The 22,662-nt window shown below is 38.4% G+C and overlaps 1 protein-coding gene across 2 annotated transcripts in view; it reads right to left on the bottom strand.

Moving 5' to 3' along the window:
* Positions 1 to 22,662, bottom strand: part of sdt (MAGUK p55 family member stardust) — a 225,424-nt gene that overhangs the window by 151,881 nt on the left and 50,881 nt on the right. The window contains exons 1-3 of one of the 2 annotated variants that reach the window (XM_083111501.1): positions 18,075 to 18,449; positions 10,030 to 10,166; positions 4,846 to 5,291 (exon numbers count right to left, since the gene is read on the bottom strand). In XM_083111501.1, coding sequence (XP_082967627.1) covers positions 4,846 to 5,291; positions 10,030 to 10,166; positions 18,075 to 18,426 — 935 coding nt within the window. In that variant the 5' untranslated portion in view covers positions 18,427 to 18,449. Of the gene's footprint in view, positions 1 to 4,845; positions 5,292 to 10,029; positions 10,167 to 18,074; positions 18,450 to 22,662 lie in introns of those variants that run through there. The other variant, XM_083111502.1, reaches the window with a different exon arrangement.

Below are 22,662 nucleotides of genomic sequence, written 5' to 3'. Positions count from 1 at the left end.
CTAAGAAAGCCTTGAATCCAACTAAGCTAAGCTATGAAATGTGATCTTAAAACATTTAATTTATTCAATAATACAAGATTGAATTAAAAGTAATTAATTCTTGCACCAGGGTGGCCTTCCTAAAGAAGACTCAACTGGTAACAGCATGAATAACTATGCAATTACATTCTAATTTATAGTCCTCTTTCTACCATATCACTGTGGATTTTAAATTTCAGCTAGCAACAGTGCCAAACATTTATAATGGCATGTTTATTATTCTGATTTAATGACGTGTGTGATACAAAAAATGCATAACATTAAAAAATACATACTGTAGGTCATTAAAAAAAAAAGAAACATAATTTCCGTAAGTGAACTTGAAATGTTTAAAAAAAATCCCGATTATAATTTAGAAAATTTACATGTAATTGTAAAACATCTGCTTATGGTGTCTGCTTCATCTTAACCCTGTTTCCACAGAAACAAAAACTGAGGCTGACTCATTAGATCAACACTGACTTCAGTCTTGTTTAAGCCTGCATATTTCACTCAGTTTCAATGATCTTAATGTAACTACAAAAAAGTATCACTATCTATCTGTGTCACAATACTGGTCACTTTCTCTATTGAGGTGCTAGCACTACTGGATTTTAAATGTTCATCCTGTATCACTGAAATCTGCAACAATTCCAGCGGCAGGGGTAGGATTATCATCTACGGGTGCTGAGGGGGTGCAGAATGAAAATTAGGGGGATGTTTGAAAATTAAGAAAAATGAAACATGTATGCATGTTTTAGCCATTAAATTAAATACTAATCAACTTCAAGTAGGCATCTATGATAATATGCCAATGAAATTGAAGAATACTAGTGACTTGCTTCATTTTTGCTTGATTTTAGCACACGGCGATATGTTTACAAATTTCAAAGGAACAGCTTGTTTAAGGGAGGCCAATGGCGTACATGGACGACCGAGGATTCTTTTCAGGGAGAGGCGAGAACAGTGGTCTTACTTCAATACTTAACATCCAGTGCTCAATGTGATGGCTTTACATAATATGACACTGTAAGAGTTAGTGTTTTTGGTTAATATAGGATACGAAAAAGGGGAGTGCAGAAGAAAATTAAGGGCTGCACAAGCATGCCTTCATATCCCCCTGGCACTGCCCCTGAATAATTCCATCAGTTTTACCCTACACAAAAATTACCTTTGAACAAAATCTCATTATTTCTTTTAGATTCAGTTAGCATTCTTCATCGGAAGCTTCACTGTATGAACTGTTGATACAGTATTCTCATTTCTGTTTTTCAAATAACCAAATTAAGTGATAAGAAAAACTGTAAAGAATCCAATGTGGTGTAAGGCACCATTCATATGAGGTCACTGAGTAGTGAAAGTAGGGAATACTTTTAGAGAAGCATGGCATGAGCACACTTGGTTGCTGAAATGTCTCAGCCCATGTTAAGGGATTCCTACAGGTTCAAGTTTAGTGCATACAAGTGATTCAACACAGGCACTGAATGATCATTAGTTGATGAACACCTCACTTTTGATGTACTAGTGTTATTTCTTAACCAATATGCCGAATTTGCTCTCCTCAGACAGAATTTTTTAATCTTCCGAACTGTTTATCATCCCTGTTGGGGGATGACAACCAAATTTTATCAAATGTTTTAGCTGTTTGCTAAGAGCCGGACTATTCCATTGTTTGTGAGAAAGCTTTTCATTTATTCATACTGTGTTTGTCTTGTGCAGGTCCCTTTTCAACCTTGCACTTCTATTTTTTCCCAAGGGTTTAAATTTTGAAGTAAGAATTTTAGATAAGGGATATTTCCACGAAAGGGTGCAAAATGGCCTAAAGTGCCGATGCACCCAATAAATTTTAATTTAATCAATCAATTAATAACATAACCACAAAACAGTGAAGATATGCAAAAAGGTGAATGCATCGCTATGCTAAGACTGTATTCACCAATCACATTCAAGTATATGTAATGGAACACAAAATTTTGTATCCCCTCTGCATAAAAAAATGAATGCCACCTGGGTATACATTCATTCGTGCATACTGGTTTACAACTGATCATTAGTCATGAACTGCTGTTTCTCCACTTTCCTGAAAAGATGGAATTCAGATGGTGTGAAATCCTGGTTGACAATTCTCAGCCAAACCCCTGAATCTGTACCAGTAATTAACAGACAGCTCAGAAAATGTGAAGAGACAGTACTACTCTCTATGGGCATCGTTGAAATGGGGGGGTGCATATTCCTGTCCAACTCTTAAATCAAAGCTAACTCTTCTATCTCAACTTTAGACTAGCTAAGAACATTTGCTGGTAGGCAATAATTCTTACAATGAGATGAGTCAAGTAGCCCTGGGCACCCACAGAGAGGTCAAGGGCATGACAGGGGAGGGGAAGGCAAACTGAAGCATTTATTACTTCATTATTCCATGGCATGTAAATATAAATATCTGTTAGTTACAAAACATGGGTTCTTGAAAGTGCACTCAAGTGCAGAGCCATACCTAGGGGGAGCAGGAGCTGGTTACACTTTGTACAGAATGAAGAAAATGTCAAAATTTGGAAAACAGTAGAGGTCTTGGTGACCATTGACAGTATTGGTGTACTATCAAGTTATGTTGTTCTCAGTTTTTAGAGAAACATACTCTGTTTCAGGAATCAAAGAAGAAAAGCTATGCATAACAGTGTAGAAGAGGAGAAAGCAAGTGATCAGAGCTAACCAGTGCACTCTGCCCCCTTCATGCCCCACCTTTCCTTCTCACACTTTCATTGGTCAAGCGCTCTCAAGTCATTACTTGCATCGAGATTTGCTTTTGTTCGTTTGCCCCCGAGATTCACGGGGCCGAGTGTAGATCTAAAATATTTCTTGCTCACTTCGCTTGCAATAAATTATGCTATGAATCTCGTCATTTTGAGAGATAACACAGCTTGTCCGAGAGAGTGGGTTCGATTCCAGGAGGGTTGGCAAACCTACTAGCAACACCTATGATATTTTCGGTTCATTTTTCACTTATTCAACCACATCTGTCATAACGCATGCCCCTCTTATTGCAACCTCCCTCATCATCGACACTGGCAGACCTCAACAATCACATTGTGATTACATCGTCACCTTGTAATCAAGGGATCCTAGGTTTGATACCTGGTTCGATTCCTGGTGGATACATATGGTGTTTCAGATCCAACTTTAAACTGTTGGTCCCATCCGAATTAACTTTCTGTGAATTTAAAAACAAACTCATCATCATGTTTGTCCTCCTTGAAACTTCCAGACACTATTCTTGCACAGGTGTGGAATACAATGGTTTTCACTAATATGAGACTGCTCTAAACCCTACTTCCCATGTGCAGTGTTGTCATGTCAATGATGTTCCATTATGTAACACTCGGCACAGCCAGGTGGCAAATTTTTTGGATGAGGAGATACAAAAATTATGTTCCATTATGACAAGTGTCTGAACACAGGTGGCAACTGTGTAGAAAAGTGGCATTGGGAAGCATGTACCATTTTCGTGTTCTTTCTCATTTTTGTATCTACTCTGCCATTAATTTTGAAGCTTACTGGAAGTTGAAAAATATGCCCAACATATTTGTGCAAGAAATACAACAAACAAACTCCACTAAACTAAGCATTCATATTGTAATGTAAAAAATAGCATCAAAGTTTATATTAATGTATATGCATTCATTTTCTGGGTAGTTCAAACCATTTATTTGATGTCACTAGCAACTTCTAAACATAACCTTTCCATTGCAAGTAAAATATCCAACAGAATCGCATGTACATTATGAAATACACTGCAAATTCCCCAGCAATTGGTCACATAGAAAGGGAGTTTAATGTGCGAGCGATTTCAAGTTTGATCTTTGATGAAGAATCAGATTTTCAGACTTTTAGTGTTTACCCAGCAATGCGAGCAATAGGGAAAGTTGGAGAAGGTAAACAAGAGTGCCAATCGAACTGAATGCACTCATCCAGCTCTCAACAAAATTAATCTTGGAATGTCAGACTCCAAAGTTGTATCTCAAGAATTCACACTTTACAGAATAATTAGATTTTTTTTAAAAAAACTTTAAGACTAGTAAACAATTATGTATGGCATAACAAAAATGCACCAATCGATTTCATGTGCTGTCACATACTAAGAAGTTGTAACATATTGTGATGTGCGTATTACTCACAGCTAAATAATGATAATAATCGTGGTTTTAGATTTGTGTGTGGACAGAATGACTGTTTTATAGCTACAATGCAGGTTCTTCAGCAAGTGTTTTTTACCATAACCTTTAACCTGTATCCTCAACTAACACTTTTTTGTTTTCAGTCCATTTCATTTGGTGCCTAAGAATATGCATTAACCTGAAGAAGGAGGCAGTCTTGACCTCTGAAACATTGTTTTGATCGATCGACAAATCGTACTCACACACGTAAGTAATTGATCATAGATCTTTTTAAAGTTCATTATAGTAAGAAGTTGAAAGATATGAAATATATATATATATATATGAAGTAATTACTTTAAAATGTGTGTTTGCAAATAATGTGTAATAATTTCATATAAATGTAGCAGAGGAGAAATTTGTTAAAACAATTATCATAACTTCACTAATTAAATTTTTTAAAGTATGTACTTACCAATCAGTTGCTTCTAATCAAATAATAATTTGATAGAAGATAAAGCAATAAAACCTTTCGTCACTAAGAACTTTTAAAACATAGTTCACTGATTTGCTGAACACAAACAAATGGCCACCAAACTGCACTAAACGCATCACAATTTCACTAATATGATTTATTAAACATCTTAATGCACTGGTTAAGACTTTTTTTTTATCTTACCTCAACTTATCCTCACATTCACCCTTTTTGGTCTCTACTATTGCAGTAGTTCGCACTTTAGTTTGTTCACCATCTTGGCCAATTAGAACTTCTGTCCGACCGTTCTGGAATGGACTTGTTGTTCTACGAGTTGGAGTTGGTCGCACTTGTTGATGAACACTATCACTACTTAGATCTTGTTTCAGTTCAATTTCCTCTGCACGGGAGTCTAGTTCCTCGGTGCTTTGCCCGTTGGCCAATTCCAGCTTGGAGCCTGTTCTAGCATTAGCTGCACCTTCTGCTACTCTTTCCACTGCACTTCCTATGGTATCTTGCTGCTGGTCCTGCTGCACAGCCTGTTTCCCACTATGAGAATTCCCTAGTTCAGGAACTGAAGTCACATAGATGGGACTGCTTTCAATGAAGCCATTGAGCTCTGAATTCTCTGTTGCAGGTGTCTGGTTCAGCTGTAAGAAGGATATAAAAGTCAGTTTATAATTGTAAGGAAATTTATCTGAAAATAACAATGCAATTTAATTTAGATTCTCCATACATAGCTATATACACAGAGGTAGATAAACTAAAAATAATTCAGGTGCCAGACCTTTTCTTCAGGAGCCAGTATATTATTATTATTATTATTATTATTATTGCAAATACAGGGTAAGAAAGCCACGAATTAAGCTAAATTAAGCAACAATTAAGTTAAAGCTACATATTTTGAAATGTGTCCTTAACACATTTAATTTATTAATTAATACAAGATGGATTACAAGTAATTAATAATTTGACCGGAATGGCATTCCTAAAGAAGGCTCTAACAGTATAAATAATTATGCAACACATTCAACTCTACCATATCACTGCAAGTTGTACAATTCGGCTAGAAAACATTGCAAAAATTCATCATGGTATGTTTATTATTCCAATTTAATGATACACGTGATACAAGAAAAACATATACTTTACTAATTATTTTTAAAAAAATGTAAAAGAAACTTCCATAAGGGAAATTGATATCCCTATCGCCTACCCCTGGATATACCTATACTTAACTACTTATACCTATATATTTGGGATGGGGCAAATTAATTGGCACTCTTCGAGTATCAGCTGATATGGGAATATTCATGTATCGATTTATCTACAGTTAACTGTACTGATCAGATATTTCTATATATAGTTGTATACCCTGTACCATATTATCCATGGCACTTCTGCCATATTGTTAGTGTTTTTCTGAATATAAAAGTATATACTCAGGGTTGTAAGCACATGAATTTCCAAATCAAAACTCATTACACACACCTGGTGATACACATTAATTAAGGAGGTGAAAAACCAATACGGTTCTTCAAGAATAGTTGCAATTTTATATCGATTTGATAGACTATTGGTTACCAGTTTTGTTATTTTAATAGTATTGGCAAAAATTTCATATCTGTCCATCCCTAATACATACATCACAGACTATGTTATGATGATTTTTCAAAATAGTTTTTAATTAGCATTTTTTATTACTATTATGTGCCAAGTGGTAATTAATAACTACATACATTACAAATATCAACCATAACATCCTTGTTTCCGAAAAGGAGATTGAAAGGAGACTTTGTGGCTAATAAAGGTAAAAAAAAGGTAAAATGCTCCCCTGTGCCTAGCACCACGCCATGAAGGTGTATGGGGGTGTGGGGGTAATGCCCCACACTTTCTTGATCCCGTCCTGAGTGGGGGTGATGTGATCAGCATTACGCCTCTGACCACCTTTACCCCCCAGGGTTTCCCCCAGGTACCCATGTCATTCGACGCTGGGTGGGCGCCAGGGCTGCTTCCAACGTTAGAAAACTTCCCGGATTTGAACCGGCCGAGGATAGAACCCGGGACATTTAGCATGGTAGTCAGGAATAAAGGTACAGAATAGTTATCATTGTTATAAATTAAACATTGTCTCCCCACTATAGTTGGAGTTAGACATCAGGTGAAGAGGCACACAATAAATAATAACCTGCACAAAATATGTATGGAGGAAGTTTAGATGGAGAAACACACTTCATTAACAATTTTGAAGGGTCGGAGAAAGGATGAAGAAATTGAAAAAGAATAAGTATCAAAAACTATGTGAAACTAATAACTAGATAAAAGTATATAAATATTCATTTAATCTTTTAGACCCACATAGAGAAAATTATACAACACTACAATGTAAAAATACATAAATAAAAAATGCTGATAAAACGTAATGGTGCACAGTATACATAAGCAGGATATTTTCCAGGGAGGGGCAAGCAAGGTAATTTTTTCGAGGGGGGTAAACGAGGCATATTTTCTACCATAATAATGTTGCCTCCTTAAAAATCACTCATTCAGTTTGAAGTAATCATATTCTAATGATTAACTTAAATCACTGATACTAAAACTGCAGCTGTTATGGAATCATTAAAGGAAGTTATAAAATTCCTATTATCTTCCGTTTTGGTACACAATCATGGACGCCGTAAGATGTGTTGTCGAACAGGGGCGTCTGGCTACGGGGCTGTTTGTTTTGCCCTCACTATCATTTTCTTCACGGCGGTTTATACTCTATCCCCGGAATATGTAAAGCAAGACCCTGCGTAGCGGCAGAGAAGGGGGGATCGAGGGGGCAGGGCAAAGCAGTACACGCTGCTGCGAAGGCTGGTATTAAAAAAAAGTCGACGCGCTGGCTACGTTAACGACCGGCTGGCTTTGAAGTTCACGGAGCGCGCCCACCAGCTGCAACAATCACATTCAACGCACAGTGTTTGCCACACATCTACTCTACGCCACCTTGTCCCTCCGCGCACAAGTACCTTCCCACGGTCTCCACATTGAAGTTGCAAAGTACGGCAACAGCGTATCCGCAGTCATGTGACAGACTCCACGTGGATTAGACGAGCAGAATGACAGCTGCGTCCATTGGCTGAAGGTTCAGTGTGATTAGACGAAAACAACTCGCCCGCTGTTTATCCCCATCCACGTTCATGGTGGCGGCTTTCTTCCGTTCTTCTACATTAACGAAGTAAACACGTGGACTTTAACTGCAATCGCCCTCCCGTTCCCTCTCCGTGTTCATTGGCAGAGCAGTCTCGCGTCACTACTTGCGCAGAGACTTGTTTTCGTTCGCCTGCTCCAGAGACACCCGGGACAGAGTACAGACTGAGAATATGAGTGTGATGCTTTGTAGTACGTACGCTATAATACAGAGGAAATAGAAGTTGCACATTTTGAAATCAATACAATCTCTGCACATGAGCAACAACTACTGCAAATTGTTTGGGCAATAAACGAAACGTGTTTTTTCCTTTTCAATATCCTGTGAATATTTCCGCTCTCGGTATGGGAAGCAGCAAGCGTTCTACAGAACCAACCAATCGACCCACCCACCTGTTTCTCTCCCCCCCCCCCAACACACACATACACATACATTCAGAAGCGTCGATACATTTTTCTTAGGTGCTCCTTAGGGTAGCAGAGGTTAAAATTGTGGGTGTGTTCCTGATATGATAACACATCCACAATCTGCAAAATGTCCATAGTATGGATGCGGTGGAATTTTCACACTGATCTAGGAACGGCGATAGGCCTACTTGAATTTTGGTCATTCTTGGAAGTCATAATATTCTAAGCAGATGCATAACGTTAAACAATGTAGTAAAAATGTTATTCAGGTAGCAAGTGCAAGAAGTGATTAATATGTGGTACAATCCAAAAGTCCGAAGACTCGGCTAATAGTTCCTTACCACGAGGACTTCAAAACACCGATCCACAACCACCTTCAAAGTAACCCCCCTTGGGCAAATATGCACTTTTACCAGCTGGTAAAGCTGCTGGAAGCAGCTCTAGAAGCTATGTATTCCAACCTGCTGTAAGAACACCTGCGATGCAGCTTTCACCTAATTTTCTGACACGATAAACGCCCCTGTAGATGATTTTTATGTGGGAAAAAAGTTAGAAGCTGCAGGGAGAGAAGTCCAATGAAGAGGCGGGATGTTCCAGCACAGACGTTCAAAGGTTATACCATGAACTAAACCACGAGCATGACTTTCCCTCTGCATCGATCCTACCGGATTTTCGGTTCTCGAATTATATGGTTTTCTTTCATTCTCAAGGAATTGTCAATTCAGAATTCATTCCAGAGGTCAGACCAGTAAACAAGGAGCTCTATGTGGAAGTTTTACTTACGTCTTTTGCGGGAGTCATCCGCCGTAAGCGGCCTGCTCATAGGTCTAGACTCGTCCCAGTTTGTGGCCAAACATGGGACGTCTGTGCTGGAACATCCTGCATATTCACTGGACTTATCTTCCAGCAACTTCTACCTTTTCCTCCACATGAAAATCCATCTATAGGGGTGTTGTTTCGCGTCAGAAAATGAGGTGAAAGCAGCATGGCAGGAGTGTAGTTACAGGAGATTGAAAAACATGGCTTCCAGCAGCTTTACCAGCGCTGGCAAAGTGTAAAATTCCCAAAGGGGATTACTTTGAAGGCGTTTGTGCATCGTTGTTTTGAAGTCATCATGGTGAGGAACTATGAGGCGAGTCCTCGAACTTTTGAATTGTAGCATGTACAGGGTGTACCAAAAGTCCCATTACCCACCCTTTGAATTGTAGACAAACCTGCAAAATGTTATTTTAACAGCATGCGTATGATGAGAGGATGGTATACCATTAAATCAGACCAATGACCACCATTTACTGCAGAGGATCTGTGTGCACACCGCCATTTTCATGGCACAGTATTATTCGCCTCCAGGTGCGAACAGCTTCTTGAAGTTCCCCAGTTGTCTGATAACGATTATGGGCGACTTTCTGTTTGATGTGTCCCCATAGCGCATTATCACAAGATGTCATATTTGGATTTTGGAGGTGGCCATTTTAGAGGTGCTGGTAAATTTGGCGATCCTCGTCCAATCCATTTTTCTCTGAACACACACATCATTGAGGTATTCTCTTAAAATTGCCATCTGAAATCCAGATCTGACATCTTATGTTACGGAGGATTTCACATCGCACCTGGAGGCGAATAATACTGTACCATGAAAATGGCGGTGGCACACAGATCCTCTGAAGTAAATGGTGGTCATTGGTCTGATTTAATGGTATACCATCCTCTCATCATACGCATGCTGTTAAAATAACATTTTGCAGGTTTGTCTACAATTATCATTAATGACAGATCGCAATAACTTACCTGTTGCGATAATTTCGTCATATCAACAGGCTTGATCCTCTTGAGAGCTGACAAACGCTCGAGTCGTTCACGAGCCTGCTGCTCCACAGCGATAACAAAGGCATCTTGCACGTTGCTGTTTTGCGCAAGGTCCAGGGCTGCAAGCAAGGAAATTTTATTATAACACAATGGAAATAAGACTTCTACAAGGATCAAGCGACATCTACATATGCACAAAAGTAATATTTTGGAAAATTAAGCTTTAGTTCTCCCACCCATGTGGAACTCTGTATTGGGCCAGTCGCCCAATGTGTATGAATGGCTGTCAGCATCCCCGTGGGGTGCATTCACCTAATGCGGCATCCTTCAAGGTCATCAAAATGTACTTAGGAAAGTTGTAGCCGCAAAAAATCCAATTTTATGATCCAGGCACAAGAAACTTGTTGCAAGGAATGTGCACACAGCACTAAAGAATATAGTGTTGCCAATTTATAGCAGTGTCAATGGGATTTGGAAGGCTGTGGCACAGCACTGTGCTACAGTACATCATGTTTCATGTGAGTATGTGGCTTCAATGTATAGAAGGTAACTGGAAGCTGCATTGTGAATATTAATGAATCCACAGTAGATTTGCAAAAAAGCCGGCTTTTTTGAATAGACGGGGTTTTTTCGATAAAAAGCCGGCTTTTTTTGGAAAAAAACCGGGAATTTTGGCTTTTTTGGCTTTTTACCAATTAGAGCTAACCTATTTCACTTGAAGCTACTGTTATGAGTTTACAGATTTGTAGCATGGCCGTATTTAGAGGGGGGTTTCTAGGGTTCAACCCCCCCCGAAACTTCTGACATGTTGGATTAATGGATGTTCAGAAATCAAAATCTGTAACAAATTTTCAATTTTTTTTTTCGAAGCATCACAAAAGTACAAGGAGACAATGTTGAAACGATCGAGCTAGAATTTTCATACATTTGGAATTCTGAAAGTTGAGTGAAACAGGATTTATTCTCGGAATCGCAGCCCACCCGCGGCCCCTCCATTATCACTTCTGCTGTCATCTTTCCAGTGTTGTTCCTGCGTCACAAGGAATATAGACTGAAGGTTCCCTTATGATTGTCCCAAAATTCCCTTTCCAGCTTTTAAATTCCCCGTCCGATAAAGTCGAAAATAAATCCCCCTTGATAGGAGTTCAAACCTAGTGCCTCCAGTTTCGTAGCGCATTACGTTCGCGATTGAGGTTACAATCCATGCACCAGGCTAAGCTTTTAAAGAGAATAACTGGTTCCACACTTTTCAAAATTCCAAAAATTTAATTTTAAAGTCAAACAACGAAAACTTTATGACTAAAATTTCCATCTAAGTTTTAAAGTTTTTTCTTGAAGGTATCTAAAGCTTAATGACGAAGTAAAATAATTGTGCATTTCAGTACACACTGTATGAAACGTAAAAAAAACAAAAATAAACTTATGCTGGATATTCACTCATCTGCTGGATTGAGTAAGCCCCCTCAAGGATATAACAATAATATAATAATAATTATTATTAGTATTATTATTATGGAATAAAATTGTTTTATTATTATGAAATTTTAATTATTATTATTATTTCTATTATTCAAATTTCTGGCGACGCCCTGGGAACAATCATGAATGAACCCCCCCCCCCGAAATTTTTTCCTGCCTACGGCCATGGTTTGTAGTGACATATTTTACAACTAGCTAAAAGAAATGTACATGATGTAGCAGCCAAGAGACAGATATTGGCCAATCCCAGTGAACGCATATTGCATAATGGTTCAGATACAATTTTAACCCTAGCTTACCGAGAGGGGGCTTGCAGGCCCACCACCTCTATTTTTTAGATTTTTCAACTGTTTGAAAAATAAATTACATTGTGTCCTAGGATGTTCCCAATATTTATTTATTACTTTTGTTTATAAAAACAAATGTAATGTAATGTAATTAGGAGGCAAAATGCACTTGGTGGGCATATCATGCGCCATCTTTGAATGTGTCTCATTGGATACACTCATACCAGTGACAGTGTACAAATAATTGGTAATGATTGTAATTATTATATTTAATAAACAACTGCTCATTTACAAACTATAAAGCATTAATAAAAAATATTATGAATTTTGCGAGTTTTAGTGAATGATAAAATATATGTGAGAGACTCATGAAATAATTGGTTATTATTTTTCATTAATGATAGTAATTTTTGTAATTATTTTAATTCATAAATAACTGCACATGATCAGCAAAGGAAGCAGTGATTCAATAAAATGTTTTCTTGAATTTTAGTGATTAAAAAAGTATGGGCTTTTGAGCTGCCTCGTATGGCATGGGTAAGCTAGGGTAAAAACTAAACATGTAGTCCTGATGAGCACGTCTGACCATGAAATGGACTTAAAACAAGCTTTTACATGTTTGTGTCTCAATTTAAATGTTGATGTCATAAAATATGAAACAAATGATAATATCAAAATATTCGATGTTTCGGGACAATTGAAAATTTTTACTGTTCACAACACACATGCAGAAGTATAGGTATTATGTGAATTTGTGTACATATCCTGTTTAACAGAGCTTTGAGATGATAGCGACACATTGCTCTCGGAAATCAATCCTTAGAAGTAAATTCAACCTTTCGAACCGAAGCAACATAAGCTGAGCTGCAAGTGGCGCTTGTCACTTGGCCTGTACAGTTTTCTCAGGGAACTTTCAGATCGAAGCAACAAGTGACATGTGTCACATGGAAGCAGACCCTCAGCAATTCATTCAACCTTTTGAACCGAAATGCGACAATGAGCTAAACATGTCACTTGCATGTTGCACGGACTACACTGTTTTCTCAATAGCGTACATCGTGCCGCTTCGGTCTGTTGTTCTTGCATGCACGGTGAACGTTTTGCTTTATACTGAAGGAGACTGTGTCGCTTGTCATCTGTGACTTCAGTCTGAAAGCTCCTTCATTGGCGCGCATCATGTAGCCTCGGTCTTTGTGCATGCTTACAGACTGAAGGGGTCCAATGTCACTTGTCACTTCAATGTGGACCCCCCTCCCCCTGTCACGTGTTGCTTCGGTCTGAATATTCTCTATACTTAACAAGATTGTTAGCTACTTCATCACAGATTAAGATTTCATTTAGCCTGTAAATCGCAGAGAATAAATTGCAAGTACTGTTTATGGGAAAATGCCGGCTTTTTGATAGAAGGTTCCTTTTATAATCATGAATGACCCTCTGGAGTGGAATAAAGTAATGCTGTTGCCTTGTAATAAGAAGAGGTCCGAGGTTAAATCCTCCACAGAGTGCTTTGGATCTCATTTCAAACCGTAGGTCCAGTCCAGATTTGCGGCCAGTCTTATTTGATTCTATACTTCAGTTTTAGTGCGGGTGTTTTCATCTGCTGTGGCGCAAAAAGTCCGTTGCACCCAGGGTTTGAGGACTATGTTTTTCTATCTAATTCTATATTTAACAGCAAGTTAATACATAATTGAACTATGATTATGCAATACTTGATATATTAATATTAATTTGCATATAAAGTTTAAACATCAGAAATGGATTTATGAGTGAAATAGTTGGGATCAGGGCATTGACTTGTAAGAAACAAAATTTACTGGGCTGTGGTCTCACAAAGGTTGAGAACCACTGCACCAAGCAGCCAAAATACGTACATAACTAGTTGCTCCATGACCAGGTTTAGCAGCCATTTAACCAAATTATACATGACCTACTGGAAAGCCAGAATACGAATATATATTTTACTGAACACAAAGTTTAATGTAAAGAGATTTGATACTACATTTTCAAAAGGTAGAGCAGCATTTTCATTTTTGCTTGATGTACATGTTCGTATAACAAATTCAAACATTGAAAATCATATCATACTATTAGGTTATTTTAAAAACACATACAAAACTACTCTAGTTATGTGAATATGTTTATACTACATAGATATATCTAACAAGCCTTCTGAAATATTAAGATAGCACTCGGAAAGAACAGCCCATTCAAAAAAGCCAGCTCTTTTGAAAGCCTTGTTTATGTCTAGCTATGAATTTCATATTGTAAATTATATTTTATATTTAGAAATTAGTGTCTATTTTACAGTAGGGAAATAAACGAAAACCATGGAACAGGAAAAATACAGCCAACTCTCTATTTTCATTGATTTGAGACACTTTTGTGAAAAAAGCCGAAAAAAGCCCAACCAAAAAAGCAGGTTTTTTCCCGACCTTTTCCAACTCTAATCCACAGTAATATTTTTCCTTGAGTTATTTTTGTGATAGAATAAAACATTACTGTGGTTTCAGAAATATTCATGTATTAACAGATATCATAAGAATTGTTTAAAAAATAAGTTTTCTGCAAAAAAAAAAAAAAAAATACATAAGTGAAGGTTAACATAACAAAAATAACCGTGACCCTGGGAGGCTGGAATGGATAATCCTACCGCTCTCCAATTACTTCAAATATACCAAAACTCATAAAAAAAAGTAGAGCCAGCCCTACATGCCTACTTTGTTTTTCTGATCAGATTCTTATACTTTCAGTACAAAAGTAGATTTCAGGAAAACAATAATTGTACAGGGTCAACGAAGTTAGTAAGAAGTTGTGTTTTTACAGCATATATTTTTATACACGTGTAGATTAAATTATATCTCCTACAAATATGCTATATAAAGAAACAAACTGCCGGAGTTCTAATTGACGTGAGTGTACGTTAGTTCTGTAGCATATACAATTGCCTGTCTCGACTGTTAATGCATTTTTAGGTTATTAGTACCTAAAATGCTTCAAAATCGGGGCAAAATAACGTTTCAACTGCGAAAAGTGCGTTTTGGTGGGTTTTTTCTTTATACTTTGTCCCGGTAATCTCTGGAGCAAGCAAACGAAAGCAAGTAGGACTCGAGAGGGCTCGACCAATGAACAAGTGCGAGGGAACGGGGGTGAGTGGAGTAACCAGTCTTTGCAGCAGCGTGTACTGCTTTGCTCCTCCGACTAGCTTTCTCCCCTTCTCTGCCGTTATGCGCGACCTTGCTCCAGAGATTCCCGAGATAGAGTATATCGGGTGATCCGTTTGAGATGTCAGATTAGTAAACCGTTGTGTACAATAGATTAATGTACGTATCTCTGAGCAGTTTTTTGTAATATATGCAGAAAGGATGTGAGTTTTGAGTGAGTGCACGTTTGCAGGCTTCAGCCGCGTGGCGCTAGCGTTCGTGGTAGATAATGATAGTGGTCACGCTACAACAGCGCACAATGTATCGTATGGGATGTGAAATTTTCGAGTGTTATATAGTAGCCTACAACCACATGGCTGAAGTCTGTAAACCTGCATCCACTCAAAAGTTACATCCTTTCTGCATATATTACAACAAACTGCTCAGAGATACGTACATTAACCTATTGTACACGATGGTTTACTTTTCTGACATCTCAAACAGATCACCAGATTTCCCCCCAGGGGAATCGAGGGAGCACAGGAAGGTGCTCTCCCTTTTTTTGGCGAGTGGAACTCACAATTAATATTCAATAAACATGAAAATAAAGAGTGACCGTCCCCTTCACGTCAACATTATGTGCATAGTACATGACAGCGACTGAAGATGAAGCCCGTTCATCACTATGTTTTCGCCCTTATAGGTTTCACTTATAGCACAAATCTCAACCAACCTCCCCGCCCTTCGCCTTCTGAATACCTTCGATATTAGGTTAGATCTGGTATACTGCTTTTCCGGATTCTCTGGAGTAGCGACGCGCAGAGGGGAAAGCTTGTGGGCGGGGCCAGACTAGGTGGAGAAGGGTGCGGGATGAAAGCAACGAAGTGCTGCGCGGTGTAACGGCCGTAAAGCAAAACGCTTTCTGATGCCAATTTCTTCTTTTATTCTTAACAATGGCCAGTGTATTGTTTTACACAAATAACAAATAATATTGCACGTTTATTTGTCTTTTGATGCTACCAAGAACAGAAAAAAAATTAAAACAAATTAAAACATACATTTTCAAAAAACATGCAAATAACCACAAACTATGAAACATCGTGTATCAAAATGAGTTTTAAACAAGTATGAAAAACATGTTTCAAACACTTTGTTTTAAACATTTGTAAAAAAAACAAAGCCACGTGTTTTAAACTTTTCAAACAAGTTGTTCTCGAACACATTCAACACTATGAGGCGCTCTCCTGAATGTAGAGTTCCCCTAGACTTGCGAGCTGACATGTGTACTACGGAATACTGGACCGCGAATGAGCCCCCTCCCGTGGATGCCCCTCCCCTTCGCGCGTTCATTGGACGAGGCGCACACCCTTCCACATGCGCACAGAACGCGTTCGCGTTCTCTTACTCCAGAGAATCCGGGAAAGGAATATAGATTTAGTTCTCTTAGCATCAATACACTGCAGTTTTTCGGGGCTTGACAAAAAATATATGCCAAGAGAAATGAAACTAATATGCCTAACCTAAAAACGAAGACATTTATTTAGTCTAACAATGAAAGTGGGACAATTTTCCTTATAGCCGCCCGTGTGCTCAAAATCAAGAAACAGAAATTCCAGGTTCGAATTCCGATCTGAGCACGACTGCTGTTCCTTAGTGCATGCCGTCACTTTTCTATTATTTGAGCACAAAACAGATAACTTTTTTAAAAAAATCTTTTGAAAATGAATAATTAATGTATAAATATATGGCACTGTTTTCGTTAAATAAAAATATACAATTACTATAAAATACTCTGCTTGCATTGTGAAATTACAGCCATTAGTATGCTTTGGGAGCATAAAATTTCGGATGAGAAAATCTCAATTTGAGGCCTATTACATGCCATTTTTATTTTCAGTGCCTATTTCCCACATGTTCAGTGCCTAAAAATCCGGGCTCTAGTCACATCTAATAACAGCATTGAATTACAAAAAATGAAAAATATTACAATTTGAAACTAATTAGATACGTCTGGATAAGTTGCATTGTAAAGCAATTTCGGTTCTACTGAGATATAAAAATTCGAACTGCCATCGTTCACTATAACCACAGTAAGGGCTTCGCAAGTGAATTTGTCTCGGAATTCGATAACGCCAATCTTAGCACGCGAGCGTTAGCAATGCCATCTCTTGTCTTTTTGTGGAAGCAAGATTTCGAGTGGTGACTTTCGGCGCCTCCCAGCGTATTATTTCGAAGCTTTTTGCGACGGGACCGATCCCAGCGGGAAGTCCGTGCAGCGGTTTCCCTGCCTTTAATGAAGATCTGCTTATATATCCATATCTGTGCTATAACCCTTCCTCCGGAAAAAAAAAAACCCGCTCCAAGCCAAACCATTTCTAGGAATTATTTTGTACTCACAAAGATTTGCAGGCAATACTTGTTCATTCTCTTAACGTTAATGACAATGGTGCTACATTAGCATGCAATGTTTATTGAACATTATACATAGTATAGTTTAAAGCACTAGACAATAGACAATGTCCAATTAACAATGCATGCCAATTAGGGTTGTATCGGTATCGGCCGATACCAGTGGTATCAGCATCGGAAAATACCAGTTGGAATTCATCTACCGATACCAGCCGATACTTTTTCGGTCTTTCACAGGGTCCGCATAAATACCGCACGACACTTCCGCGAAGTCTAATTATCCTGAAAATTATGCAAAATTCAAGCATTTATTTTCATTTTGTACCAAGTTTGCACGAAAAACTATTTTGTGATTACGTAATATCTATTTTCATATTCTGATGCAATTCTTGAATAAACCAAATTTATTGGTGAATTGATGCATATAATTGGAAATATTGATCAAAATTTCGAACAATTTTTTATTATTGCAATTTTCAAGGATGCGGCTCAGCCCTAATGCCAATATTTGTTACACTATTGTGTTCCTTTTAATACATAAATACCTAGGTCCATGACGCGTCAAACCCATTCCTTACCAATATCGTAACTACGGGAGGAAAATCTCTTGCTGTGCAAGGGAAATGTAGAATAGCGAACAAGAAGTTTGGCTCGTTAGTTACACTGGACTGAACTGGGTTCACGGATTTTCTTATTGTCATTTATGTATTACCTTCCGTCGATGTGGCCATATCCACTTTTGTTTTGCGTGATGCACTCGCCTTTCGACCCTTGTACGTCTGCGTGGCGACTGTGGCGGTACCTGGAGTTGCAGCGGAAGAATGACTTGCATCACTTATTAATGCTTTCCGATTGAGCGAACGACTCCTGGGCGAAGGCGCGCGGTTCTTCTTCACGACGCTTTCCGATAACACTTCAGTTTCACAAGTTCCACAAACCTCCGTCCCCTTCGCATGTTGCGACACGCCTTTCGAAAACTTCCTTCTCGCGACGGGCGTGTTAGCACTGGGGATGGAGCTCACCGGAGAACTGTCCTTCGTGGCGCAAGAACACAAAAAATTCATTACACCGTTCACGATGCTTTGTAGAGCTCCACTCCCTCCACGGTTGAAGAAACAACTCTAACCGCAGAGTGGCCGAGGACCGAGGCATGTGGGAAGGAATCCAAGTAGGGGACCGGGGTTTAAAAATAGCACACGCTAGGTCTCCATGGCAGAGAGGGAAGAAAGGCACCAGCAAGAATGGATAACAATATTATTTTCCCTCTTTCTAAACATCCGCCAAATCGCTGAATGCCTGTCATATGTCTCTCACCCTACTTTAAACTGACGATTCCTTAAAATAGTGGGAATTTGTACTTACGAAATTCAAATCGAATTCTATGCAGGGCCGTAACCAGGTAGGGACCAGGGTGGCTTAGAGCCCCTCTGAAATTTGGTAAAACTACTTTGTAAACTGAGTTTGCAGTGACGAGTGAAAATGTAGACAGCGGATATTATTTTGCTCCAAACTTGATGAAGGTTACATTCACAGAATGCAAAGAACAGCTAAAGATTCGTTCATCTGATTTACGACCCGAAGTCAAAGTAGGAGGAAGTAATTAGAATATTTTCTCTCGGCTTCAGGTTTGAGAGGGAAGATATTGCAAATAAGATATTGAAAATAAACTGTTATGTATTTGAACGATATTTCTAGATTTTCTGTGTCCTATATTAATTTAATGACTCCCCCGCCATACACACACACACATAGTTTACCTTCATATATTGAAACAGGACATGGTTTTTAAGAAACCACATAACCCATGACCTGCCGGAGATAAATTCTGGCTACGAGCCTGATTCTATAGCATTGTATAGCGGCGTGCCCAAGCACGGCTGATGATGGTAATAACTCCATTCCCTTTGGCCCAGCATTCCTAAAAAAAGTCAGTCAGGAAAAGATGGCGGACTAGTAAAAAAATTTAATAAACCTTTTGTTTAGAAAATCCTGGGCACGCCCCTGTCAATTTAATTGTCCGAGTTGAGCAGGATGTATATTTGAGGTCATCTCTTTCACGTAGTACACTCTGGATTTCATTCTTGCGGACTAACGAGGCTCTCGTGTTTGGAGATCCCAGTAGAGAGGCACATAATGGTTCGGATCCCACTTTAAACTGTAGGTCCAGACCCGATTAGCCTTTCTGTGCATAAACTGAAGTTAAAGACTCAAAATCTAGCGTTTGTACTCGCAGTCGGCTTGTGTTAAATCCTGTCCATATTATGAGTTTGTGATTGTCCTTATCATCCATCCCCATCCTTGCGATAACCCAAAAGTGCCAGAAAAGCGAACTAAAATTTAAAAATCAAGCAAGCATACCTGAGCTAAAATAATATTTATTTGCCTAGTTTTTCTTGTTTGCTGGGGGCGGTATGGTCTTCCTGGAGGTTTCTGTCTATCTGCAACCCTCTCGCGCCGTCACTGCCAAGAAGGCATAATGACTTCCTTGTGATTACAAAAAAAAAAAAAAAAAAAAAAATCCATGCTGGCATTTACAGTTCATTTGCATGTACATCTTTTGCAACAAAAAATCTAACTGTAATCTGTGTTTTGTGCTCGCAGAAAAGCATTGCGTTCGCTGCCTACAAACTGCTCGAGGCGAGAGCTCAACGTCCTATTTCCGTTCTCCCAGTACCTTGCTTCTACAGTAAAATTATAAGCAACGACGTGTGTCAGCCTTAAACGATATTCCAAAACTTTAATGGGGTGGGAGAATATTTTGCCACATCTAATACTTGCATTAGACCAATATTTATATTTTTTTTATTTCAATTGATTTCTTGGATGCACATATTAAGACCTTAGAAAAAATCAGACTTTTCAAGGGAAAAACTTGATGATGAAATAAGCTGACATAAATTGGACAGGGCTAAGTGTATTGTTGAAGTCCTGATTCGAACGCCATTTCGGTACCTGAGAAGCTCTGTTGTCACTTTTACCTGTAGTGTTTAGACATCCAACACGAACTGCAACGACGTTATACTCCCAAGGTATACACATTGGATAAAAAAAAATAGCACAACACAACTTAGAAAAGATAACCGCAACCTCACGTTATGAAATCTCCAAAGAAACTGAATTGGCAACATCTCATTTACTCCACGTGGACTCGACAAGTACAGTCAGTTCCTTAAAAAAGGCTATCGGTGGGAGAGGTTTGACGGGAGGATATACTGGGCTCCACGTGGATGTGACTTGTGGTTGTCTGAGGAAAACTGATCTTTGGGAACTTTCTTTGAAGTAAAATGACGTTCGAATCATCAATTATACAGCTACAGAGCAAGGAACTCCTTTGAAATGTAGTTTTTAATGCATCTCATGAAAATCACATGAAAGGTTAATCGTAGCTCATGAATGACAACTGCTATTGTGGTTTTGCCACACTAAACCTATTGTCAGGTCATGTTTGGCCCGATTTAATATAATACAAAACACTATTCAATTGGCTGCAAAACAGCTAATGCCTTGTTCTGCAATGGAAATTGAAAAATCAAGGGGGGAAACAGCATAGATGAAATATGGCTTAGTTTGATATCGCACACTACATAGTTATGGTAATTACTAAAATCATCTACAGTGTGTTTGCCCTGCGTCACAAACCGTTGCATTATGGCTTCGAGCAGCCATGATTGAGGCCAGTTCTTGTAAGCATACAGAATTCAAGCGGGCGGGCGGGCGGGAAATACTAACGCAGACATTCGTGATTTATTTCCTTGCAAACTACAAATAAAATTGGTGGCAAACATGGCGGCTGTGCGCATCCTAACGTCACATGAAACCCGTCTATAGGGTCGATACCAGTTAAGGTCAAATATTTTGAGCCAGGGAGGGGGGGTATCCCCCCACCAACAATCTTGGCTTCAAAGCCAAGCAAAAATTTCCCCCAGCAAAAATTTCCGGGAGGAGAGTGTTTGTTATAAAAACAAAAGGCGAGCAATTATTTTTTACTTCAAATATATTTTACTAAGGATAGTATCGTATGTTTGTGAGTTTTGCATACTTTTTCTCTCTCTCTCATTAAAGAGACCACTTACAGATCTTACACCAATAAAGACTGTTATATTGATATAATATATTCATAATAAAGGTAAAATAACAATGCACTACAAAAATAACTATGAAATCTGATTGATTTATACTAATAAAAAGCAAAAACTAAACAAAAACTTAAAACAATATACAAATATTTCAACTATTCTGTCATTTATTGACATCTTTAACCAGTCAGTAAAGGAATTAGTTTGTTACTTTTAAATATCTGATATATATATATAAAAGTATATGTATATACTTAATAATTATTATTATAAATATGTATTATATGTATAATTATTTATATATTTGTGTATGTGTGTGTGTGTAGATTTAGATCTTCCTCCCCCCACCAATCTTCAATGATTTCGCACCATGTTTTGAGCTATTTGTTTGAGTTTTTATTGTTAAGTCCACTTTTGTTTATTTCATTTCGCTGCCACTTTTGGCTAATCGCAAAGATGAGGATGATTGATGATATGATGAAATTGATGATAAAAAAGATCATCTATGCCCAGGCCGGGATTTATTTTGTCGAGAAATTAGACCATAAAATACGTATATTTAGACGTAACAAGTTTCTTAGTAGGAAAAGGTAATAAAGCTCCTTTAAGTCAGGCTTGTCTCAATAAGAGTGTAATGTTAATATGCTAATTACGAACTTGTTCACCTAACTATATTTCCAAGGGCGACCTAGTTCAAACTAACGATGTCCAATAAACATTTTTCTGGTTTCTCTTCGTCTTGTTCTTTGTCCTGGCGTTTCAAGTTTACTGTTATATGTTGCAGGAACCAATGAACGGACTTGGCCGCCAGATCTGGTGCATCGGTCGCTGCAAGGCATGGAAAGCCGTCTGACCTAGCGGCGTCTTCTGGCGACGAGGAAGAGAACGCGGTTTCGGAAAATTATCTTACACGCACTGAACATGGTTGCACATGAAAGCAAATAAGTTGTTGCTCACTTTGATTAATTGACGTCACACATTTCTAGCTCTAGATTAACAACGACCCAGAGAACTGGGGATTCGTTATGGTTAACTGTTTTCCACTGGTCTCTAAAGTAGATTTCATATTGATTTGTTGTTTTAAGGTGAGGATGGACCATTTCGCACCAGGAATGTATTTATTTAAATATCGTCGGAATTGGCACTGCTACTAAAGAAAATCCACGCATAATTTGAGAGTATGAATTTCTCCCCATGTTGCAAGTGGAAGCGGTTTTTAAAGTT

The sequence above is a fragment of the Lepisma saccharinum genome, chromosome 25, assembly GCF_977018435.1.
Source record: "Lepisma saccharinum chromosome 25, izLepSacc3.1, whole genome shotgun sequence".
NCBI classification, from domain to species: domain Eukaryota; kingdom Metazoa; phylum Arthropoda; class Insecta; order Zygentoma; family Lepismatidae; genus Lepisma; species Lepisma saccharinum.
This window is presented reverse-complemented; position numbering and strand designations above follow the sequence as displayed.